Here is a 26,655-nt window from a genome sequence, read left to right as displayed (position 1 = left end):
TTCCACTAGAATTTCTCCCACTAATGCTCAATCTTTTATGTGCCCGTTAAAGTCATTGTTTGATCTTCAAGATCAATCTTTTATGGCTTTAATGATGTTTTGGTCCATTTGGCATGCTCAGAATCAATTTATGTTTTGACAAGTAATGGCGCATGCGAGAAAATGTTACTTTCATGTTGTTACATTTTTATCAAATTAATTATTTGTCAATTAATTTTGCTCCTTACAAATCAAAAACCTCTGTATCCTCATGATCAAATGACATCCTCCTGATAATTATTTTGTAACACTGAATTTTGATGCTTTTGTTTAACATAACCATGTGACTATAAGCTTTGTTCATCATAATGCTGATGGTAATCCTCTTACTGCTGTTGGAACATTTATTGGTGACACCTTTGTTCTCATAGCTGAGCCCTCAAAGAAGGTCTACATACTGCCTGACTGCAGCAAATTCTCTTCTTCAAGATATCCACCGGTTGACTTCCGCGTGTTATTATTCCGACATGTTCATTGTGAAGCAAACTTAATTTATGGCGGATATATTAGCTTCTTTAGATCTGACTATTGTCACTCCTCTAGTTTGGTTTTACTGTCTCTTTCTATGTTTCATTTGGATCAACTAGGTAGGAGTGTTCCTATATGTTTTGTTTTGTAGTTTTGTGTTCGTTATTTTAAGGGTTTTTTAATGAAATCAAAAAAAAAGGGGACATAATGCATGTTGCAATAATGAAAACAAATTTTATTTTATCAGTTAACGATTACAGTCATTTTGAAAGGCATCCGTTATCAATTTACGAGTTGTTACAAACAGTTTGGCTATCAAAAGCATAAGAAGCAAACAAGTGAGCATATTTTCTCATGCGTTTGCCAAATTTGTCTGCGCAAAATTTCACTATAGGAATGTGTCTTTTTTTTTCTTTTTTTTTTCTGAAAGGAGGAATTACCTTTTTAGATTTAGGAGTGCTTTAGATTTTTGGGTGCAAGTTGAGGTGATGTTAGACGTTTGTCTAGGTGTCCATCTCTATAAGGATATGAGCTTGATATAGGATGCGGAATAGAGTTGCTATATTCAATTCAACCAAACCAAAGGGAACTAAATTCAAAGCCTAAAATTTTGCAGGAACATTCGATGCTTTCGTATGTTACGTCATAATTGTTTACAAAGTGGATATGGAAGGAGCTAGTAAATTTGATTTATTTCACCACATCAGTTACTACGTTCGCAGTTTACTAATTTGAACTATTTGGTCTGCGATATTCACCAGGATTACTTTCTTTTGGAGTTGACGGTTTTTATAACAACTTACCACCATAACCATCCTTTTGATTCTGCTTGTTTTTGCGACTCACCAGCATTACTTTCCTCTGGATCTGCTGGTTTTTGCGACTCACCGGCATTACTTTCCTTTGGATTTGTTGGTTTTGGCAATTCACCAGCATTACGTTCTTCTGAAATAGATGGTTTTAGAACCTCACCAACATGACCTTCGGAATTTGGTCTTGGCAACTCAGCAACATCAGCTTCTGAAGTAGTGATACTTTTTTGAACACCAGATTCTGTGTTGCTTGATGGAATGTCCCTGGTAGAACCAACCACATCAAGTCCTACTTTTTGCACTTCATCCTTTAAACTTGATGGTTTGGGCAGCTCGCCAACATGATCTTCTGCAACTTTATTTTCAGTGTCCGCGGAGATGCTTTCTTGTACACCAGTTCCCATGTTGCTTGGTGCAAGCTTCTTGGTAGAATCAACTACATTAGTTCCTACCTCTGTTGATCCATCCTTTGAAGGTTTTGGAAGCTCACCAACGTTATCTTCTGAAACTTGTTGTTTAGTGATAGTTTCTTGAACACTCTTGGTAGAATTGACTGTATTAGGAATTTTGGTTGATCCATCCTCTAAGTCTGAAGGGTTTGGTAGCTTCTTCACATTACCTTCTGAAAGTTGCTTCCGAGTAGTGACAGTTTCATACAAACTCTTGGTGGAATCCTCTGCATTTGTTCCTACCTCTGGCGCGGATCCGTCAGTTGCATGTGATGGTGTCGACAGCTCACCAAGATTACCTTCCGAGACTTGTTTAGCAGTATGAGTGGTGATACCTTCTTGCACTTTCGTTCCCGTGTTTCTGGATGCAATCTTCTCGGTAGAAGGACTAGAATTTGCTGCATCAGTTCTTACTTCTGTTGACGCATGCTTTGAATTTGAAGGTGTTGGAGGCTCACTAACGTTAGTTTCAGAAACTTCTTGATTAGTGGTAGTATGTTGAAAACTCTTGGTAGAATCCACTGCATTAGTTACTTCTGGTGATCCATCCATTGAGTTTGAAGGTTTTGGCAGCTCACTGTCATTTCCTTGTGAAACCTGCTTCAGAGTAGTTGTACTTTCTTGTACACTCTGGGTAGAACCCGCTGCATTAGTACCAGCTTCTGTTGATCCACCACTTAAATCTGATGGTTTTGGTGCCTCACTATAATTACCTTCTGAGATTTGCTTCAGAGGACCTGTGACAGTTTCTGGAACACTTTTGGTAGAACCCGCTGCATTACTAGTAGCTACTTCCAGTGATCCATCCTTTGAATTTGATGTTTTTGGCAGGTCAATTAAATTACCTTCTGAGACTTCCCTTTGGTCAGTGTTAAACTTTTCTTGTACACTAGATATGTTATCTTTTGATGCAATCTCAGTTGTAGAACTCACTGCATTAGTTTCTATTTCTTTATGTCCATCTTTTGAATCCGATGGTTTTGGCAGTTCTCCAACATTAGCTTCTGACAATTCCTTTGTCAGAGTTGGAGTAGAGACAGTTTCTTCACTTTCTTGACCACCAGTTCCTATTGTATTTGATGCAATCTCCTTGGCAGAACCCACTGCATCATTTGATGACTCACTAAAACTACCTTGTGAGACTTGCTTCGGAAGAGCAGGAACAGTTTCTTGAATACTCGTGGTAGAACCAACTACAACATTAGTTGCTACTTTTGCTAATTCATCTTTTGACGGATTTGGCAATTCACTGTCATCGCCCTTAGAGACTTGTTTCACAGTAGTGGCAGTTTCTTGAACACCAGATCCTGTATTGCTTAATGAAATGTCTTTTGATGATTTTGGTAGCTTACTGACATCACTTTCTGAGACTTGCTTCACAGGAATTTTGGCCATTTCTTGAACACCAGATCCTACACTGCTTAGCGCTGTGTCCTTGGTAGAACCCAATATATTATTTACGTCTGTAGATCCATCTTTTGAATTTGATAGTTTTCGCAGCTCACCAACATTATCTTCTAAATCCTCCTTAGGTGTACTATGAGTGGTGACAGCTTCCTGAACAGCAGTTCCTGTATTAATGGATTCAATCTCCTTGGTAGAGCCGTTTGCACTGGTTCCAAATTCTGTCGACCTGTCCTTTGAACTTGATGGTTTAGGCAGCTCACGATCATTAGCTTCTGAGCCTTTGTTGGGAGAACTAGTTTTGGTTCCAACTTCTGTCGCACCATTCTTGGAATTTGATGAAGCAGGAAGCTGAGGATCAATATCTTCTGAAACTTTCATCAAAGAATTAGGAGTAGCAGCAGACTCTTTAACAGCAGCTTCTGTGTTGCTTGATGCATTTTCCTTGGTAGAACCTTTTGCACTAGTTTCCACTTTTGACCTATCTTGTGCAAATGGTTCTGTCTGCTCACCAACATTAGCTTCTGAGAATTGATTTGGAGAACGATTAGCGACAGTTTCTTGTATACTTGTTCCTGTATTGCTTAATGCAATCTCCGTAGAATCCACTGCATTAGTTTTATTGACTGCATTAGTTCCTACGTCCACTGATCCATCATTTGAATTTGATGGTTTTGGCAGCTCATTAGCTTCTGATACTTGCTCCATAGCAGTATGAGGATTGATAGTTTCTTGAACACCAGATGCTTTGTTGCTTAATTCTATCACCTCGGTTGAGGTGGATTTAGCACTCACAGGAGATGAGTTTTTCAAACTGGGGTCTTGGACTCCAACCACATTTACATCCTTGATGCTTGAATCTTCTTTTGACTCCAATAAGACAATATGTGGTTCCTATAATGTCAGAAAAACCTTTTTAGACTCCTATAAGTTTGTACATAATTAATGGAAATAACTATGACTAAAAAAAAAAAGACTAATCTGAACCAGAAGAGTCGGTTTGAGTAATTCGAAAGTACATATCATACGCAGACGATCAAGCATTATATATGTGATGCAGAATCATGGAAATTCAATTGCCAAATGCAGAGAAGTAAACATGGTTGAAAACAAGATTCCAATAAAATATTAAGACCACATGGAATTACTTCAAACAACTCCTAGAATTAGACATGAAAGGATCCAGAACATTTTATGTTCGGTGAACTAATATGGGAACTAACATGCATGATCCAACGAAAAAAAGGACATAGTTGAATGTTGTGGTGGAGTATTATGAGTAAACAAAAAGATTTATTATTTTTGGTCGGTAAAACATGCGTGATCAAACAAAGATTATTTAACAAGGTTTGTTATAAACAACGAAAAATTGAAAATGAAATTTGCAAACGAAAAGTGAACTCGAAAAAAAAATAATAATAATTATAGAAAAACACCTCTGCTGTTTGTTTTGTATAATATAAAAATATACTCCAAAGCGACTGAATTGTAATTCCTTATTAAAAAAAATAAAAAACAAAAGAGCATATGTAACTGTAGATGAAGTACTACAGAAAATACTTCATTTGATATTTACGATGCCAATTTGTTCTCTCCCACACATACAGGACTAAGATTCAGTTAACAGGCAGCTCTAAAAATTTACACAAATCAGCATAATCATTAAAAAGAATATTGCATAGAACAACAAACATTTCACATAGCAAAATAAAACTAGTTTTAATTTACACTACTTCCAAAAACAAAGATAATCTGTTACATATCTGTAACAATAATGCAGTCTGCTAGACAATTCAAGCAATAACAAGAAAAACATTCAATTTAATTAAGTATTTCAACTAACAAGGCTGAAATAAGTACTGAAATACAACAAAGAACAATGATTGCATGACTTACAGGAAGTGGATTATGATCATCAAAAGATGGTTGATCTTTAGACATACTGGACAATGATAAGTTTTTCTCCTCTGCTGGCATCTTATCTTTTGAAGAAACAAACTGTGGACTAGAATTCGGAAAAACTACTTTCACATTCAAATTCTTAGGGAGATCATCATGTACATCTGAATGAGAGGATGTTAAGAGGAGTTGGTTGCATTCTCCAGAGCTTCTTTCATTTTCAACTGATGCATGTACATGTGAGGTGGCACCAATCTGTTCATATCCTGAAGTAGCCTTCTCTATGCTCTCACCATGCAAGTCTGAATATAGGGCTTGTTCTACAGAGGGAACATGTATTTCAGCTGATGATGGAACTGAAACCACTTCAGATATCTCTGCTTGAATATCAGAAGAAATAGAATTAAAGGAAAGGACCTTTGCAGATCCTGGGGGGCTTGTATCATAGACTGGCGGCTTATGTGGAGTGTCATCCACCATTCCACTCATAGTTTGCACTTCCGTCTCAAATGGCTCAAAAATTTTAGATCCATCATTCCTTAAATCTGAAGATTCTTCATCCACTTCTGATGACAATGATGAGCTAGACCTATTGCTGCTTTTATCTTCAAATGCTTCTGGTCCCAAATGAGTTGGATTAGTAATAGATTCCACAGGAATAACCAATCCTCCTGTACTAGGCAAGCTTGTACTCCCATTCTCCACCTTGCGCAATTTTATTTGTGACTCTTCATGCTGGATATCTTTTTCCCCAGACCGTTCCATTTCCAGAGGATCTAGATCTTCAGAGGAATGACTTCTAAGGTTAACAAGATGCGAAGCTTGGTATATATTGGATATCACTTCTGCTTCCTTAACGCGCTCACTGAACTTTCTTTCATCCAGATCTTCTCCAGAACTCACCGACTCAGTATCAGGAATGGAACTCAACTTTGAATCACTAGCTTCTCTTGGTAATCCTTGGAATGAGCAATAGCTTGTTCCTTCTGAAGCCAACTGTTCTGGTACAAAAACAGGTCTCCACTTAAGATCTTGCCTTTCTTGCTTGGCATCCCCTAACCTGGATGGTCTAAAGCTTTGATGCCTACAGAAGATTGTATTAGTGGGGAGAAATGTCGAATTTTCTTGCTCAACATGATCTCCCTTGAGCTCAGGATTCTCTTCATTTGGCTCATACAGAAGATCAAAGGGGTTTCTTCTTGGTAAGTAAGTTGACGGAGCAGAACCAGGGATGGGTGGCAACCCCCTATCATCATGTGAAAGGTCAAATGGATTGTGTCTGGTTGTTGAAATTTGTGTAATATTAAAGGGATTTTCAGAAGTATCTAACTCTATCAGATTCTTCTCGTCTCTTTGCGATGCTCTTCTCCTTGTCATAAGGTTCTCCAAGCATCTGTTTCTTTCAAGCTCCAAATTCCCCAAGTCCCTGAGATTCGTTTGGTCATCCTCTGTCCACTTAATTGCAGATTTGCTTTCATCTTCTTTACCATCATATGCTTCTTCTTCATCACCATTATTATCATCAACCCCATACTCTTTTACTCCTCTACTCCGGATTACAGTATCCTCATCATCTGACTCGTTACTGCCATCATTACTCCTATCAGATTCAATACCAGAATCATCAGGGGACATATGCACCGGTATTGGAGCATCTAAGTCTAAAAGTGGGTGTAGCTCATCAAGAATTGGAAGGATGTCTGCTATTGAAGCATCTGGTGAAGAACTCTCTGCTCGGTCTGAGCCAGAATCTGAAGCCTCATCATCACCACCACCACCACCCTGTGACGACTCCGAGTGATCACTTTTGAGGGAAGCCGGCTTCCCAATAGCTTTGACATCCCTTGTTATGCCATTAATCCCCAGTTTCTCCTTATGAATGACCCTCTGGTTCTCCAACTCCTTACTGTCTAATTCTCTCTTCTCACTGTCAGTGTAATGAAATGTCTCATCAATAAGTGGCACATAACCAATTGAACATTCAGGATCACTACTGTATCTACTGCAACTCACTTCGTCTACACTCTTTCCTGAGAACTTGTTTCTAAACAACCTCCCATTCCTCTCCGAAATAACAATTTCATCTGGTGAACCCCAGGTTCTAAGAGAAGCAAAATCATGAGTGATCTTTTTTTCCCTTTCGGTTTTGGGTAAGTTTGGTTGGCCAAAAATCAAAAGGGTCCCAAGAAGAGTAACTGAGCAGACCAAAACAGGGGATGCAGTCACCAAAAGAGAAAATGCAAAAGGAAAGAATCTGTGCAGAAATGTCAAGAAAAGCAGAAATGCCACGAGAAATGGATGACTAAAAGTGATCTGTAACATGTTCTCACAGATTTCCTGATCGGAACTCCAATTTTTAACACAAACCCCATGTCCTCTGGATAATAGATACAGATATTGGTTTCATCTGCAATCTGTATGAATGTAAAAATTAAACGTGTACCCAAGAGAACAAAAGCAAAAGCAAATTGATTGTAATAGATATGGGGAATAATCAGGGAAAAGAAAGAAGCGCACTACCACAATAGTTGAATCAAAATAAAATTCTAAAATTTCAGATGGTGATCATGACGAATCCAATACTTGGAGGAACCAAATTGAGACAAAGTTGAGATCATTCGAAGTAACTAAGAAATGAAATGAAGATTACCTCGGTAGAGAAAGCACTCACTAGAAGAGAGAAAGAAAAAGCAATGTGTTATCCTGACTTCCTAAGCTTTGCTCTCTTTCACTTCCTTTTCTTCTCTGCATTTTGGGGACTTTGGGGAAAACAGCAACGATAGCTGAATCTTAGCATCAATGTACTTGACCATCTGTTTCAAATACCAGAGAAAACAATATAGCATATGGTGGCAATTATGCATATATTTTCCATTGAAACCGATTTGCATTAGAAAGTTGAAGAGATAGATCTTCAATAATCATTTTGGTTGGTTAGCTTTAGTCCAAATGAGACAGATCAGGCCGACCCTTCCATTTGGAGAGTCCAGGGGCATGCTTTTAAAGATAAATATGACAAATATGTATATAAGAAAAATAATGTGTAATAAATAAATAAAGTAGCTTACTGATGCAGTATTTTCTTAGAACGTAGGGCTACTTAATCAGAAGCTATTCAGTAGGCCAATTACTAGTCCAGTCCAAAGCAATAACTATACAAGTATAATCTTACATAAACAAGTTCATTTTTCATGAACTCCCCTCAAAGCCAACAAAGCAGCTCCATATGCAGCCTCGGTTTGAATTGCTGAACTTACAGGCAAACCAAGTACTCTCTCTCTTATCTTTGTCCATTTCTCATTTCTGGCACCACCTCCAGCTGTGAAGACTTCATCAACTTGGGTTGCACCTAGTTCCTTGAGCAAGTTGTAAGCTTTTGCCTGCTTATTGTACAAGTTAGAAGGTTCTAAAGTCATCATACCTGAATTTCTATAACTGATCAAACTACACTACAGAGAAGACAATGTCCATTATTCTGACCTCTATACGCGCAATAGATTCAAGAATCCCATGCAAAAACTCCGCCTCACTTTCTGGACGTGGGTGTAATCTGCACAGGAATGAAAATCAATAATCTGCAGCTGATTATTTCTACTTTGTTATCAAGAAAAAGATGTGGTCATTGGCTTCTGCTTCCAACATCTAAGCTATTATTAACGTTTTCTATCAAAAGATATCTTATTGTGTAATGCTTTTGTTAGGCAAAAGATTGACAATATTCACATTACGATCTAATGATAAGTGAAAATGATACTACTTGCAACCATGCATTACTCGTAGATTTATTTCCTAGTTCCTTGGAGAAGTACAGGAAAACCAAGTACCTTGGAGCCTTATTCGGATCTGCCACTGGAAATCTCTCACCAACTGATTGCAGTGGGTAGTAGTCTAGAGGAGAAGCTTCCATGGGATCAATCTGTACACTCAATTTCTCCAGTTGCTCATCAGTGAAAATTTGTCTGAGAACTGCTCCACCAGTATTTGAAGCACCTCCAACAAGCCACTTATCGTCAAGGCGATGACTGTACACCCCAAATCGTGCATCCTCAATCCTAGTTGTGCTCAGCAGTTTTATGGCAAGTGTTGAACCCAAAGAAGTTACCTGGATACCAATTTTGAGACTATTTGATAAATACAACTGATAATTGGCATGTGTATATTTGGAAGCAACAATACAAATGCAACATTTGACAACTTATAAAACAGCACTTTAACTGTCTGCACAGGATGGGGAAATGCAGACATGCTTAAAATAAGCTCAACAAATTGAGGCCTCAGGAAAACAAAAATAAAGAATCATATGATTTGATGACCTAACCATTAGGCAATGCCATACACAGACCTCCAATTGAGTAAGAGGAACAGAAGGAACTCACAGCTTTCCCAGGTTGTGTTGCACGAGCTGCTAAAAAAGCTGCTATACTATCAGTCGTTCCTGTGCATACAGCACAATCACTTGGAAAACCTGCAATTACATAGTTTATATGTTGTCAGGTTAATTTGATATAAAAGATGCTTAAGATATGTACTCAATGGCTTGCAATATTTCTCAATCATAAATCTTAATCTGAACGATAGAACCTTTATAAAAAGATACAAATGAATTGCCCGATCAGATACCTTGGCAATTTGAGTACCATTTCCAGTATACAATTGAACAACTACCACACGTAGTATAATTTTAATTTGACTAGCAGCATCAGGAGCACACAAGCTCATCAGCTGAAAAGCCTGACAGGTATTTTATTTTTGTGCTAAAGAGTTAAAAATTGGACCAGTGGAAGCGTACAGTCGAGGAATAAAAAGCAAACATTTCTAAGATTGAATGTGTATTTAGAATTCATTTCACATGAACTTTTTTCTTGAAAGCTTTCCTATATTGTAAGTTGCTAATGTCCAAGGTCAATGATCCACATTAAATGTTTAAGAGCTATTACTAAGTCAATTGCATGAAAACTTTACCAAACTCTGATCTTATGTCCTCTTTCAAATGACCGATTGAAGTTCCTGGAGCTCTAACAGAAGGTAACAGTTTTGAATAGGGCTGAGAGAGTAGCCAGGGTGGATAGGATTCAAGCTCCGGATCATAACCAACCTAAAGCATATAAATGGAACTACATTATCCAAACATAGAAATGTAATGCATCAAAGCTAGAAGATGTAAACATAAACTACAAAAAAGTGTCACAGCAAATTACCTTCAGAGCATTATTATAATCAGACACTCCGAGCTTTCCATGAAGAAGCCATAAAAGCCAATCCGCTTGATGCAACAATAGTGCCGATTTTTTATTTGGAGAATCATTCTCCCACCAGGAGACAAGCTTGCACAGAGTAGAGGAACCAGAGCAGACTGTATGGTTTGGAGGAGCAATAGATTTAACTGTTGGTAAAGCATCAGGGCAACTCTCATTGTAAAGGAAAGGTCTCCAGAATGGTTCTCCTGTGTTGCTGCATAATCAAAGTCATCATGATGTGGACAATAGGATATCACTAAAGCAAGCATATGCATCAAAGTTTTACGGTATTCACCTGTCAACAATGAGAGTAGTCGCAGAAGTTCCATCAATGGAAATGGAAGCAACCAGTTTTCGAAGATGAGATGGAATGTCTCCAAGAAGTGAGAAGAGTGTCGCCTTCCATGAACGCGCCCAATCCATTTTGTCTTCACTCTATCTAGACAATGGAAAGCAAATCTCAGTTACTTGGGCAAGCAAATATACTGCAAATATTCAGAAAAGCATTTCATTCTTCTTCTCAGGTCCACAGTGCTCAACTTCTGAATCTTTCAGTTACCCAGTTGTATGTTGAACCAAAACTTCCATACAATTTTGTAACCAATTGCCCAACAGCTATTCGACTCATCTTCCACAAATGTCAGAAACCATTATCTACAGGTGGAATTCTCTCTCATGACAATATCACAATGAGTTCTAAGTTCTTTCTTCATAAGAAATGCTCGATACTAAAAGTTTTCAAGTTGTTTAGTCAATTATTGATGACATAAATCCATACAAGGGATTTACTTCATTTCACTATAATGACTATATCATCTATACACAGACATGCTCCTCAATAACACAAAATTTTGATCTTTGGATCATTTCTAAAATTGTTTCAAATCATTCTATCTCAACAATCATTGAGTACATAGCTCTCAGAAGTCAGAATCAACAAACTTGAAAATAAACAAGCCAAGAACCAAACATGGAGTCCTAAAGCAAATGTAGCATACCTTAAAGAGAGGGTATTCCCTCTTTCCCTCGGCCCGAATTATCCCTCGTTTATCAATGAGAGCAAACCTCGCTCCAGAAGTCCCAAAGTCCATTCCCAGATAAAGCCGCTCCCCAATTTCAGGCTCACCTCCGTTGCTCCCAGAAGCCATTGGCCTTAGACTGCTTGGTCTTCTCAGTTTGATCACAGCTCTGTTCAAGTCCAACCCAGTTGGTGGAAACTGTCTTCTTGGACTAGGATACCCTGAAGATGATCAAACAGAGCTTGAATAATAGCAATGGGTGAAGCTACTCAAGGAAATGAAAAAAAGAAGAAGACGGGAGGGAGGACCATGTGAGCAGGGAAACAGAAGAGAGCTTGCAAATGCAGGAAGATGGTGAACTGAAGCGAGCATTGATGTTGGTGACTACAGAAGGTGCTGTGTCTGTCACTCTGTCTTGCTTAAGATAAAGGGGTCTCTGGATTTTCAACCACAGGGGATGATCGGTCTGTGGGACTCTAGTCTTGATTCGTTGAGTAAATAAAATGAAATAAGCATGTCTTAATAATCACAATTATTCTTGTCGGAAAAAAAATTCCCAATTATTAAAACGTCTTGGCTAAATCCACTTATTTTTTACGACCGGAAGAAGGAAGCGTTATGACACAAGTCATCCTCGTGGATTAGTCTCTTAACCCAAATTATCTTTGAGATTACCTTCATTGATATTTTCAACAAAAAAAAATGTCTTAGATTAAAAAACAAAATTAAATTCAAATTTTAGGACACTCTAATTTGTCTATATTCGAATAGGTTTTGCACTATGTAGCATGGGAACGAGTATCAGTATAAAACTAAAGCGTTAAAATTAAAATATGTTATGATACAATAAGTGACTGATACATCAATTAAATTTTATTTTCAATATATATAAATGTGTGAATAAGAAAAAAGTGAAACATACACAAAATAGTTTCTTATTCAAAACAACATCAACCCAACTCTTGCAACTCCAACACACTAGATCAACATCCATAGTTCTGCTTGTATGTTTAACAAAGTGGCGATGTTCTCCAGAGCGACTTAGAAGGCGAAACCTATGGCTTTCGCATTGTGGCGACGACAATCTTTCGCCCAGACCAAGCAACGATGGCGTCGAGTTCGCCTCGCCCAGACTAGTGGTGAGCTTCACAACACTGGCAAGAGAGGGTTGGGCGGCCGGGGCGAGGCTGCCTAGCTCGACTGGCAGAGGCGGTTTGAGGGCTGAAGTAGTGGATAGGCTGACGCGAATACCAAACAAATAATAAACACGTTGCAATTTAAAAACCCTATCGAGTGTAGTAAGAGCAAGTAAGGTATTGTTCTTAACCGGGGATTAAGGGTGGTACATTCTAAAGAGAAAATAAATACATTTTACAATTTACATATCAAATATTGAATTATAAATTATTAAATTATAAATTAGAAATTCATTCCTCAATATAAATATCTTTTAAATTATTCATTGGGCAACCTTTTAGACTTGGCCAGGAGAATGCACTAAAGAGCCCAAGAAAGATTTTGGCAATGACCAGTCCCAAGCTATTCTCAATCCACAACCCATAAAGATACACCGTCCTAGACACCAAATCGTACTAAGCTATACTTGAATAATAAAAAGATGAATCACATTGAAAAACTAACTATAGTATTGCTACTAACTCACACTTCATTGTTGAAACTATGACATAATAACAATTACCCTATATTAAGCCTTCAAAAATAAAACAATTACCCTATATACTTTAGAAATTATCCTATATACTTTAGAAAATAACATTGTCAATCCCCGACAACGGCGCTAAAAATTGGCCGCTGCGAATACTAAGCAAATAATAAACACGTCACAAATTAAAAACTCTATCGATTGTAGTAAGAGCAAGTATGGTATCGTTTTTAACCGGGGATTGAGGGTGTTACATTATAAAGAGAAATAAATACATTTTACAATTTACAAGATAAAGGGGATTTAAAAGTTGGTTTTCTATTCTAGTTCTTTCCTAATGATTCTATCCTAATATAAAACATGTGATCAATCAAATCAGAATCAAGGTGAATGAGATGGATGGATAAGATGTAATGAATAAGTTAACAACTATTAACGTGTATAAGACAAGTCAAACCTACCATAGATACGAGAACTAAATATATAGATGAATGAGATCGATTAGAGCTCTAGAATCATTCTACTCTATACCTAGGCCGTCCTATTGTAAGAGGTGGTAGAACAAAGGTTGCTACCTTTTCTATTCTATTGATGAATGCAAAGCTAAAAAGAATGATCAGTTTCCTAACCAACTACATCACCAATGCATTACGATTTATGAAAGCTCGATCTAAGACATGCATACCAGAAGTTAACCAACGGAACCAGTAATTTACGCATACTCTTTACAAAGTTACCTAGCTTATTTATAGGTTTTTCCACTACGTTATCAAAGACTAACCCTATGCTAATAATCGTAAGTAAACCCGTTTGTCACCCAAGAATACTCCGAACTACCAACACAGTATAACCCTAATATAGATGCAAGCATATGCAAAACCCTAATTGATTACCGGACACAACTAGAACAAGCATACACGAGATAAAATATTCTCAAACTTAGCAAACTAAAATTCATCATATAAAAAGCATTGTTCTACTTAAGATAGAATAATAAGTATGTTGCACAGAGACACTAACACGGCGCGATACGCCGACACGGCAAATCCAAAAAACCTAAGATCCGATACGTCTTGGACACGGCAAATAATTAATACATACAAAAAAAATACTAAAAACATGAGTTCGAGACCACATGCGGTTATCAGCAAAGAGACGTTGCAATTGAATGGAGATTAAGAAACCGAGTGACTAATTTGAAGTGGAAAAGAGAGATAGATGAAGGAAGAGGGGAATAGTGGAAAAAGGAGATTAAGTACTAGATCAGACTATTAGCATTTAAACATTGGCTACAAGAGATATATCAGGTATCAACATGCACTCTTATTATTCTTTTTTGTTTTTTTTGCTGTTTAGAGGTTGTGAAAGTTTTTCTTTTGGGTTTATGTTTAAAAAAAAAAAAATTTGAAATTGCTGATGTGGCATGTCGGATGATGACATGGCTTGTTGGTCAAAGTGTCGGGCCGTGTAATAAAAGTCAACAGTGGTGTGTTGGACACCGCGTCGGGGCATGTTGTGTCATGTCAGACACTCTAGCACTCCGGCCTCAGAAGTGTCCGTGCAACATAATAATTGTCCTAATGCTTTATAGCTTTTGGAAACTTAATATCAAAACATAAACTCAATCATCGAAACTTCCAATGTTACAAAGAAAACATTATAATTGTTAAAGAAGTCATGACAACCGAAAAAATAGTAGATAAGGGAATGGTTACACTTTTAAAGAAGCTCTGCAGAAGATCCTTCAAGAGTGGTGGATGATAACAAACACGGCATATGGAGGCTATGGTTTGCTCACGGTTTCAAGGCTCCCACATTAGAGGGGTGCCGAAACTATGATATGAGGAGGAGAGGAGTTATGGACTTGATTCTTGATTGAAACGTTCACCAAGACCCTCTTATCCATGCTGCTCCGGAATCTTCTTAAGCACTCCTCGTGTCATCAGGACTCCTAGTTTGAGTGGGATTCCTTCTCCTAGTAGGATTTGGAATGCTTCTTCTCATTTTTCGCTTGTTTCATCCGCCTTAGCTTGTTTTCGGTGTTCCTTACTCATTGGTACCTAAATACGAAATAGAAACACAAAATGAGATTATTAAAGAAATTACTAAGCAAAATGCGGGTAGAAACGTATTAATATTTCATCTATTTTACGTTCGATCATGGATCTCTGGCTCCGATTGACACGTTGTTGGACTGAGGGTGATCTTCTGGATGTGGTTTGGCAGAGTTGACGGCGCCCTTCGAGGTCGAGCTCTGCGTGGTGGTGGTGTCAGTTGTTTGATCCCAGATATGGTGGTGTTGTTTGGGCTGATTAATTTAGAGGACACAACTGACGTTAGCATCATGCCGACGATTTCTATCGGTTTGGATCGGCTAGTCGTCAAAAGTGATGATTGGGTACGTCGTCTTGATCGTTGCGGTGACGGTGTGGGCGGCCTGAAGGTTGATGTTGACAAGGAGGTGGCAGGGTTTGCCCAATATAGGTGACCATACTAACCGGATTCGGGCGGCTAGTTCCTGTTCTCCCACACAAGCACCCAAATTAGCTGCACAATAAGGAACCTGCAGATTTTCGCATGAACTGGCCCCACCACAAGATCAAAGTGACTTTGCTCTCGTCATGTGGCCTTCCAAATCCGACCTGTAAGGTGCGAGAGGTAAAGAAAGCCCATCACATGGGAAAGTATCCCAAATCCCCTCACCGTCCAAACACACACCTTTTTTTTTGATACGGGTCCAAACACACACCTCCCTCTCGCGTGTGTACACGCACTCTTCTTTGGACCGTGCATGCAACTATTTAATAATCCATGGCTTTAATCTAGTTGTGAACTTGTTTTTCTGTTCCCAAAAAGGAGCGGGTGTCACATCTCTTACTAGTTTTTGTACATATGCATAAATCAATTAATTTAAAAAGAGTATGGTCGGAGCTAGTCGGGAGGGTTGAACAAGAAGCCAGGTTTTGGGTTCAATTTCAGGGGCCTTTGAGGTGAGAGCAAGGATATTTTAAATAAGTTAAACAAGAGTTGCTACATAATACTTTAGCACCATAAATGTGGTGCGTGATGAACATTTTTCCAACCAATTTCTTGATTTTCTATATATCTCCATCTTTCTCTTTGATAAAACTATCGACTTTTCAGTGTACTCATAATCTCATTCTTATTATAAGCATGTTTAGAAATGCCTAAATACGTTTTTAAGCTATAAAGTTGTTTGGTAGTTGGTACTTAATTATAAAATCAATAACTAAATTCAGTTTACCCCCTTGTGGTTTGGGGGTGACTTCATGTTAATCCCTACTCTTTTATTTTCATCAGTTTACCCCTTGAACTCTTCAATTTCTGTCTGCCGTGCCCAAATTCTCATATTCCGTTTGAATTGATCTTTAATTATCAGCAATTAAGGTCTGATTTGAACATATAAGGTCCGATTTGCCCAAATTCTAGATACTGGCCTCACAGTTAAGGTTAAAATTATCAGTAGTTAACGTCCGATTTGGACATAATATAGAACATTTGGTCACGCTTGAGGAAAATTCAAAAGTTTGAGGGGTAAACTGATGAAATTGAAAGTATAGGGATTAACATGAAGTTACTCCCAAACCTCATGGGGTAAACTGAATTTAATTCTAAAATCAAAATGCTTCTAAAACTACCTCGACACATCTTGTATTTTTTTTTGTAATTTATGCCTAACAACATATTGCATGTGTAATTCATACAATGATGTTTCTCTTTACCGTTCAAATATCTTTCCTGAAGATAAAAATAACCATGATTTTACAAAATAATAAAGACGTAAGAGCATTTGAGAGAATAATTGTATTATTGTATATGTTAGGTTTCCCACAAAAATAGTGTAGTGGTTTTTTTTTTTTTTTTTTTCTCGATAGAAGCACAGTGTAGTGGTTACTGTGCTACACACTCACACTTGTACAACTAATTTTAGTAAAAACATTTAGACCCACCTAATAATCCGTATAACTAAATTTTGGCAGATGTAACCTTTGGATTCCTTTCCTCCTCCCTAATTAACTTGCTTATATCCAATATTTTAGGCCATCTGAATACATTTATACTAATTCCGGCTTCATAAACTCCACTCCCCAGTCAACTTGACATTTCATGCATTAAGAAATTAGACTCCCAATAGAGGAAAGCATTAGTTACAACCACTCACATTAAACTAGCATTCATTGTAGTAAAACACACCCTAACCATATATTCGTTCAACAACCTATATCAACTTTTAACCACGGTTATAATCTCTCGACTTAATCTAATTCTAAACCCGATCGAGTTCCAACTTCCAACTTCTTCACCGTTTACTTAAAAAAAGATCATGTCTTAAGTCCAAACTCTTTTAAGTTTATAAATAGTTTTGAGTTTATACACCTGAGACAGATGATTAATTTGAGTTGTTGAGATATATCCGTAAACTTCGATCCGTCACCGACTTGCTAACGTTACTGACGTCACTTACCGACTACTTACAAAAAAAAATTACTAATTAAATAAAAATGAATTAATATTAGCGTTTTGTAAATGGTCACCAATCGGCGGCCGCTGCTATTCCCGCTCAGTGGCAAAACGTTCAGTTTTGAAAGTGCCGTCTTTGTTTTCTTCCAAGCGCGGGTGCTTCCACTAAATTTAAACCACCCCGCCACGTCACCCCCCAGTAATTATTTAATTTTCAAATTCCAAATATCCACAAAACCCAACTCACCTCACCACTCCCACCTCACCGGTTATTAGTCTCTCTCTCTTCTCTCTCTGCAACTCACTTTGTCTTTGCCTTAAAGAAGACGAAACCATCTCCATCTTTCTCTCTGATACACACAGAGAGCTTCGCTTCCCACTCACACTGTGAGCCACTGAGGAATAATAGCTTCAACAACACTGTGAGTATATATATTTATATATAAATAAAGCTGCAGCACAATGTTCTTGGCTTTCTTTCGGCTCCAAAACCATGTGACTCCCTCTGACATATGCTTCTTCCTCCTCTCTTTGATTAGATTTGTGTTTGTTTATTCGGTTCCCCGAGTCAGCCGAGCGAGTTGACTCACCTGGATGGCCTCCTCGTCCTCCAGAGCAAGGAGCAGCTCCCCATTCTCGTCCTACCGCAAGCCTTCTAGTCCCTACTCCTCCACTTCCTCCTCCTCCTCCTTGATCAACGGCGCACGCCCTCTCATCCCGCGCTCCTGCTCCACCAGCTCAGCGACGTCGTTTTACAGCTCCGGAGGTGGACTCGGTCCCCGATCCGCCACTCCCAGCCGCTCCCGATCCGAATCAATGTACCAAGGCTCCCGCTCCTACGGCGCCGTCTCGCCGGTCGGGTTCGCCGCCGACGAGCTTATGGCCGACTCGGTCGACGCCCCGAGGTCCGGGGATAGTATTTCGGTCACGATTCGGTTCCGGCCTCTCAGGTAATTTTGGTAGATCCGCGGCGATCGGATCGGATCTGTGCGGTTTGGATTGCAGGGATTTTGAACCGTTTGATCTTAGGGTTTTTGAGTTGAGGAAATGTGATTGAATTGCTTTTGGTTTTTGGTTGCAGCGAGAGGGAGTATCAGAGAGGGGATGAGGTCACGTGGTATGCAGACGGCGATAAGATTGTGCGGAATGCGTACAATCCAGTTACGGCTTATGCATTTGGTAAGTTTGAATTCGAAATTTCGGATGTAGATTAATGGAAATGCAAATGCAAATGGTTAGTTATTAATGTGGCGGAGTCGAATTTTGCATTTGCTTGTTGGATTTGAGGACTGTTTTTGTTGGTTGCAGATAAAGTTTTTGGACAGGATACGAATTCACAAGAAGTGTATGAGGTTGCTGCCAAACCTGTTGTCAAAGCTGCCATGGAAGGTGTCAACGGTATGGCATAACTGCTGTTGCAATTCTTCTTTAGTACAAATTTAAATGTGACTCCGCTAGCGGAATGTCTGTGTTGGTTGAGAAACTGAATTCAGTAATTGCATTCAGTTTTCTTAGTGATGTTTCCCTTTCTAATAGCTCGGTTGCTAACTACGCGCAGGCACTGTTTTTGCCTATGGTGTGACAAGTAGTGGGAAGACACACACTATGCATGTAAGTGCCACTGTTTTTTCTTGGGTTTTCTGTTGAAACATTGAGATTGTTTAAAAACCATGCCATCTTGTTTCGCTTTGTCTCCCTAAATTTGATTTCTGATTAAGGAAATTAGATATAAGCTTTCCTTGGGTTTGCCTGTAGAAAAAGGATTAATAAGGGGTCTCCATAGTACATGAGCATGATACAGGTGTGATTAATCTACATCTGTACATTGCATGAGAGAGATTTTGGGGAGTTAGATTTTGAATATATCGGTCACTGTACCCAATTTGCTGATATGCAGTAAACCTTAGTTGATGCCTAGTGTGAATTCTAGTGAATAATAATTACGCATTAGTTTCCAGAAAACCTTAATATTGTAACTATTTGTAAAATAGTAGCGAGGAAATGGTCATGTGGACTCGAATGAAAACCGTAACAAGATACTTGATATTTCGATGCTCTCATCCATGCTTGCCCATCTTATCAACTCTTACAAAGTCTATTACAAAGCACAACATTATATATTAAGTTATTGATTGAATAATTATAATCTATCTCTCTGAGGCTCTGAGCAAGTCAATTGGTATTTGGTAGTAATTTCATGCAAGTTTCTTTTATCATACTTGATTTTTCTTGTTTCTTTTCACTTACTCTAGTACAAAATTTGTGCATCCCTTTCATACTTCATGGATATTGTATTATCCTTGCACTATTGTTGATTTGACGCATTTGTTGTCTACACAGGGAGATCAAAACGCTCCAGGTGTTATTCCGTTGGCTATAAAAGATGTATTCAGTATGATCCAAGATGTAAGTGTGTATTTACTTAATTATGAATGTAGTTGTAAACTCCTCTGAACTGTGATGTATCTTGCCAATTCTATCATCATACACTCACTTATGCCTCCCTCCCTTCCCCACTTGCTTTTTTCTTTTGCATCTTCTAGAGAAGCAATTATGTAACATCTATCGGAAGATTATGAATTACACCATATTAATTTTGATTCTGAAATGCTTTCAGCAAGTTATGAATGATAATTTAAATTTTGAAACATAAATTAATCGTTATATGCGGTCTTTCTTCGGATTCTTTGGTTTTGTTCTATTGGCATAGTAACCTAACAGATAGGAGTTCTACCTATCACTTTCTGTGAATTGTTCAGTTTGTAATTGTTTGTTGCTTGCCAATTGTATCACTGCTCTTGTTTTGCCACGTATGGAAGCTTAATCATCCGTTTTTTAGCTTATACTGATGAGATATTGAATTGAGTTACATGTTGTTAATTGTTAGCGGAATTTTGATTTCAGACCCCAGGAAGGGAGTTTCTACTACGGGTCTCGTATCTTGAGATTTATAATGAGGTTAGTAGAATTATATGCTTGCCAGCATTTATTATCTTTATATTCATAATTTTTGTTCTTCTTTTGATCAATATCTTTTAACTTTTATTAGTTTTGGTGTTTTGCCTTAACAAGGACACTATTTGTCTGGGTGATTGATTTTAGCGCTCTTTGTGATATGTATTCAGGTGATAAATGACTTGCTTGATCCAACAGGTCAAAATTTGCGTGTCAGAGAAGATTCACAGGTTTGCTAATTTTCTTTTATTGGAATTCCTAATTTCTTATTGTAATATCATCTCTTTCTTCTGTTTCTAAAGGCCCTTCATAATCATTCATCTCCTCTGGCATCAATTGTGTTTGCTCACTGTGTTGTTTTTCCCCATATTTTTTTGACTGATTTATGTAATATTTGATACACTAGTATTTCTTTTTGGTTACAAACTTACAATAATGCTCGGTTTTCAGGGTACATATGTTGAGGGTATTAAAGAAGAAGTAGTTTTGTCTCCAGGGCATGCACTTTCGTTTATTGCTGCTGGAGAAGGTACTTGTAGTGATGGCTTTTGTTAGATTTACATTTCTTTTTTCTTCCATCAGTTTATTTGCTTAAACTGAATGACTGTTCAAATTTTGTTGACTGACTTTTAAATTGTTATATGGTAATGGCAGAGCACCGTCATGTTGGATCAAACAATTATAATTTGTTCAGTAGTAGAAGTCACACCATATTTACACTGGTAAACATTCCTCATTAATTATCAGTTTGCACTGTTATGATTGTAATGAGATGCAGTAATTCCATTTGCTGTTCTATATTTGATCTATCTTGATCCACCAAGTTCTCCTTGCAAGAAGTCATGCATTCATTGTTAAGTTACTGGTTATAAAAAAGGCATTTCCATTAGTTGTGTAAGCCTTCCCTGTTCCTCCTGGAACAATTTTGCAGTTCATATTTAGAGATATTGGTGACATAAGTATTTCAAATATTGTTGCTGAGGGCAATACATAGTTTACTGATCAATTTGGATAGTACTTGGAGTCAAAATTATTTAATTTGCTTTTTAAAAATGATCATTGTGTCTGATGTGATTTATTCGTTTATAGCTGCATGACAACTTGACTGCTTTAGGGTCTGCTGAATTTTTTTTTGGATAAATGGGGGCCAAAGGCCCAAACAAAGAAACAAACAAGGATCTGCTGAATTTTTACTCATTTGCAGATGATTGAAAGTAGTGCCCATGGTGATGAATACGATGGAGTGATCTTCTCTCAACTTGTATGGATAAAATACTTGTCATTCCTAAGTATCAGATTATTTATCTGTATCCATGTACTTTTATTCCTTAACTTGTTTATTTCTTTTGTGTAGAACTTGATTGATCTAGCTGGATCTGAGAGCTCGAAAACTGAAACAACTGGACTAAGAAGAAAGGAAGGGTCTTACATAAACAAGAGCCTTTTAACTCTAGGAACTGTATGTGCCTTGTTATAAATTATATTACTAAATGCTGAGATCTTTTATAGCACTTTCTAATTTTGTAGCTTTAAAAAGTGCATTATGTTTAGTCACATATGTATGGAATTACGAAAGCTTACATGCATATGTATTGCATGCCATCGTTAGCATTTTTGTTTGGCAACATTATAGCTGATGCACTTTCCAATTTTAGCTGAGGAGAACTTTACATGCAACTATCGTTTAATAAATCACTGTTATATATTTGAGCAAAGAAGTGACAAATATGAAGTAAAATGTTCACCCTAGGCTTACTAATCACTTTGATGTCTCAATTGATATGTAAACCATCACGATGTTTATGCTTTAAACTTTGGTTGCAATGAAGGTAATTGGGAAGCTGAGTGAGGGAAAGGCATCCCATGTTCCATATCGAGATTCTAAGCTCACCCGCCTTCTACAATCTTCGCTAAGTGGGCATGGACATGTTTCAGTGAGTTTCAGATGCTACATTTGTTTGCCCTATTGATCTGTTGCTGTTGATCCTATAATTTACAAAATGAAACATCATTCCATGATTTTGTGTTTATTTGTTCATTGCTTATAGTTTGTTTGAAAAAGCTCTCAATGTATGTGCTTTTGAATCAATTGTTCTGAAAATATTTATGCAGTTAAAATTGTTATAACTTTGCATCCTTTTGTGCTGTCTTTGTATAATTTCCAGCTTATTTGCACCGTTACTCCTGCATCAAGTAGCATGGAGGAAACCCATAATACATTGAAGTTCGCAAGCAGAGCAAAGCGAGTAGAAATCTATGCATCACGTAATAAGGTGTGCTACATTTTACTGTATGTATTGGAATTCAAATCAAGACTCAACATAAACACTTATAGCTAACCATTCCTCTGTTTTTGTTTTCCTGAAAATATTTCTAGCAGATTATTGATGAGAAGTCTTTAATTAAGAAGTACCAAAGAGAAATTTCAGTCCTTAAAGAAGAGCTTGATCAGCTAAGGAAGGGGATGCTTGTTGGTATCAGTCATGAGGAAATTATCACTTTGAAGCAGAAGGTTTTCTTCTCAATATATCAGTTTTGGTTGATTGTGGCATGGCTTAATTTTTGTTTATGATTTAAATTCACATATCGTATTTGCTATTTTCCAACTAGTTGGAAGAAGGCCAAGTCAAAATGCAATCAAGATTGGAGGAAGAAGAGGAAGCAAAGGCTGCTCTTATGAGTAGAATCCAGAGGCTGACAAAGCTTATTCTTGTTTCATCGAAAAATACAATTCCCGGATGTCTGAGTGATATTCCCACCCACCAACGACATTTTTCAGTTGGTGAGGACGATGTGAGTACCTTTTACTGGACTAAGTTACAAAGAAAGCATGGTATCTGCTGTTGTCATTTTTACTCTTTTTCTGAACCTAGTATGTTAAGCCTTGAATGCTGGATACTGTTATTTCCAAAGAGACAAATTACTTACGAGGAGATGCCTTATGTGGAAGGCCTATAATAGAAGGATGCATGTTCATGTCACTGTTTGGTAGCTTATATTAGATATTAATACAGGGATTTCCTTTCCTCTCACATATTTAAATCTGAATTCTCTTTTTCATTTTCCGTGATTATCTGTCCAGTTTATCACCCTCTACAATTTTATACTGTTATCAACACTTGATCTCTGGTACTTGTTCGCAATAGAATGCTTAACCTTTTGGGGCTTTTCTCTGTCAGAAAACGGAAGTAGTGCGTGACGGATCCTTGCTAATAGAAAGTGAGAACCAGGACTCACCTTCTTCTGTGTCTGGGGTCCCATCAGATCTGTCTAATGGTTTCAGGCACAAAAGATCTTCCAGCAGATGGAACGAAGAGCTCTCACCAGCTGGCAGTGCAATTACAGAATTAACTCAAGCTGTAACAGTAAGTTCTAATATATTTACATTTTTATTCTTTTCTCAGTTCAACAAATAAACCTTTGAATTTAGCAAAAATATTGTTATCAATGATTCAGTTCTAAATACAATTACAGCTCAAGCCATTAAATATGGGCTTTTGTGTTTTCATTGAATATTAACAAGCTTTTTTGTGATGTGATTATGATTGCTTTATTAATAGCTATTATATATATTTAGGGAGGGATGACAATGACGGATCATATAGACCTACTTGTCGAGCAAGTAAAGATGCTTGCTGGAGAGATAGCACTTGGCACCAGCACCTTGAAGCGAATGGTGGAGCAGTCTGTGAATGACCCTGATAGCTCCAAAGTTCAAGTAAAATTTCTATTCGTTGTTGCCAAAGCCTATTCTGCACTGTTGTTTTCAGAAGAGCTAATTATTGCCCCTTTACACACTGTTTGATAAGAAGAGAATTTATTGATTAATGTAATCAGATATGCAATCTTCTTCCATGCATTACAATCCAGCATTCTGCTATCTGGAAAATTTACTAGTTGAAAGCTTCATTTGCGCACCTGAAGTATGTGTGTTTCCGTTAATAGGCATTTGATATTATAAGTATGCTTCCCTACAGATTGAAAACTTGGAACGTGATATCCATGAAAAGAGAAGGCAAATGAGGGTTTTAGAACAACGCATCAATGAAAGTGGCGAGGCTTCAGTCTCTAACGCATCTTTGGTTGAGATGCAGCAGGTTGTTCTTTGTTCTCATAATTTCATACATAGTTCTCTGTGTGACTGTATCCTACTTTCTCAAAGCTGAAATTTTGTTTTAATTGCTACAGACAGTAAAGAGACTGATGACACAGTGCGATGAGAAGGGGTTTGAGTTGGAAGTGAGTGCTTATCTTATGTTATAGTGTTTTATATATTAGTGTTTGATGGACCCCAAGCGGTAGATAATAACATAGTATTTTCCAATGGTAATAGAATTTCATTCTTTTGAGTAAAATTTATGCAGATAAAATCGGCAGACAATCGTATTCTTCAGGAGCAACTGCAGAATAAGGTTAGAATACTATTCCATCTAGCTTTGTCCTTTATTTTCTTTGTTACATAAATATGTACATGTTGTATGTATGAATATATTTTTTTTAACTTTTCAGTGTGCTGAGAACTTGGAATTGCAAGAAAAAGTGAATCAGTTAGAGCGGCGCATAGCTTCATTACCTGGTGAGAAATCATCAGGGTTTTCTGAGCACAGTGTATCTGAAGAGTATGTTGATGAATTGAGAAAGAAAATCCAGTCTCAGGTGGTTACTGTTCTTTCTTAACTTGTGAATCCATAGACCCTGGATTACTACATGCTCTGTTTCTGCAGTGTCAAAAATTCTGCCCATTGGCTGAGTTGCACTTTCTATATTTTTGTTAGTTTATGACAGTTGGTAGTATTATTATTAATTAATTAATTAATTAATTAATAATAATTGGTAGTGTTAAACCCTCAATTTTCTATTGTGCTTGAAGATGTTCTTGTAGTAATTCAAGAGGTTGCTTCCATTTTGATGTATTCTTTAACTGATTCATGCTTTTGTTTCTTCATAGGAGATTGAGAATGAAAGACTAAAACTGGAGCATGTTCAGTTCTCAGAGGAGAATAGTGGGTTACATGTGCAAAATCAAAAGCTGGCTGAAGAAGCTTCTTATGCAAAGGAACTGGCATCTGCTGCTGCTGTTGAGTTGAAAAATTTGGCCGGTGAAGTGACAAAACTGTCATTACAGAATGCCAAACTAGAGAAAGAGTTGTTGGCTGCTCGTGAGCTAGCTAATAATTCTAGAAGTTCTAACATGCATCCTGGTAATGGCGTTAATCGCAAGTACAATGATGGACTAAGACCTGGGAGAAAAGGGAGGCTTTCTGGTCGTGCTGGTGATATGCTATCTGATGACTTTGAGTCCTGGAATCTTGATTCTGATGATTTAAGGATGGAACTCCAGGCTAGGAAACAGCGAGAGGCAGCTCTTGAGGCTGCTCTGTCTGAAAAGGAATTTGTAGAGGCGGAATACAGGAAAAAGGTTGAAGATGCAAAGAAAAGAGAAGAAGCTCTGGAAAATGACTTGGCAAACATGTGGGTTCTGGTTGCAAAGTTAAAGAAAGAAGGTGGAGCTATCCCTGAGACTACCACAGAAGAAAGACACAATGATGCCATGGAAAACAATAATGGTTTTAAAACAAATGACAGTGAGAGTAATACTATCCCCAAAGAGAGACAAACGTTGGATGTTTCAAAACCAGCTAATGATGAAATTCGCACTGAAGAACCGCTTGTTCTTCGCCTTAAGGTAAAACAGAATCTGCATTATCTTTTAACTTTAGTGAGCTAGGCTTGTTTTGCTATTCCTTTTAGAACCTGGAGTTGAGTTTTGGAAAGATGGTTGGATTCAAACAACCAACAGGCCACAACCCACTGGCATATAATGGGTGGGGTGGGGATAAAAGAGAAAAGAAAGAGAGTTAAGCGAGTGTCTGCAACCTATGAAGCTTTGGAGTAGTTAAGAGCTTTGAAGGTTGTGTGATAGATTGTACTTCTCTGTTTTCAGGCTCGAATGCTAGAGATGAAGGAAAAAGAGCTCAAACACCAGGGAAATGGTGATGGCAATTCTCATCTCTGTAAAGTATGCTTTGAAGCACCAACTGCAGCAATTCTATTGCCTTGCCGGCATTTTTGTTGTAAGTGATTTTGAAGTTCTATGTAAAGCTCTCACAACTCTTTCCACCCTTTTTTCTTTTGGTAACTGGTAACTGTTCATCTTTTGCAGTATGTAAGTCGTGCTCACTTGCTTGTTCCGAGTGCCCAATTTGTCGTACAAAGATTGCAGATAGG

General features: G+C 37.7%; 2 protein-coding genes across 2 annotated transcripts; one reads left to right on the top strand and one right to left on the bottom strand.

Moving 5' to 3' along the window:
• Nucleotides 1-1,306: 1,306 nt before the first annotated feature.
• LOC101302040 lies at nt 1,307-11,414 on the bottom strand. Its single transcript, XM_004292374.1, has 9 exons — nt 11,307-11,414; nt 10,604-10,743; nt 10,270-10,522; nt 10,034-10,166; nt 9,448-9,536; nt 8,896-9,173; nt 8,552-8,621; nt 8,269-8,451; nt 1,307-4,042 (listed from the first exon to the last, which is right to left on the bottom strand). Exons 1-9 carry the CDS (start codon nt 11,397-11,399, stop codon nt 1,307-1,309), a joined length of 3,975 nt encoding a protein of 1,324 aa, XP_004292422.1. The 5' UTR covers nt 11,400-11,414.
• A 6,531-nt stretch (nt 11,415-17,945) lies between these two features.
• On the top strand, nt 17,946-26,655 carry LOC101301753 (the record flags this gene model as incomplete). The annotated part of the gene is made up of 24 exons (XM_004292373.1): nt 17,946-18,422; nt 18,554-18,651; nt 18,781-18,870; nt 19,031-19,083; nt 19,813-19,878; nt 20,377-20,430; nt 20,598-20,657; nt 20,878-20,956; nt 21,082-21,149; nt 21,632-21,688; nt 21,782-21,886; nt 22,257-22,361; nt 22,593-22,700; nt 22,808-22,939; nt 23,038-23,220; nt 23,607-23,792; nt 24,005-24,145; nt 24,405-24,524; nt 24,616-24,666; nt 24,792-24,839; nt 24,937-25,083; nt 25,376-26,113; nt 26,372-26,501; nt 26,591-26,655. Coding segments are annotated over exons 1-24 (3,240 nt in total), but the record flags the coding sequence as incomplete, so codon positions are not given.

This window comes from Fragaria vesca, linkage group LG2 (genome assembly GCF_000184155.1).
Source record: "Fragaria vesca subsp. vesca linkage group LG2, FraVesHawaii_1.0, whole genome shotgun sequence".
Lineage (NCBI taxonomy): Eukaryota > Viridiplantae > Streptophyta > Magnoliopsida > Rosales > Rosaceae > Fragaria > Fragaria vesca.
Note: the sequence above shows the minus strand (reverse complement) of the source record. Positions and strands in the feature narration are given on the sequence as shown.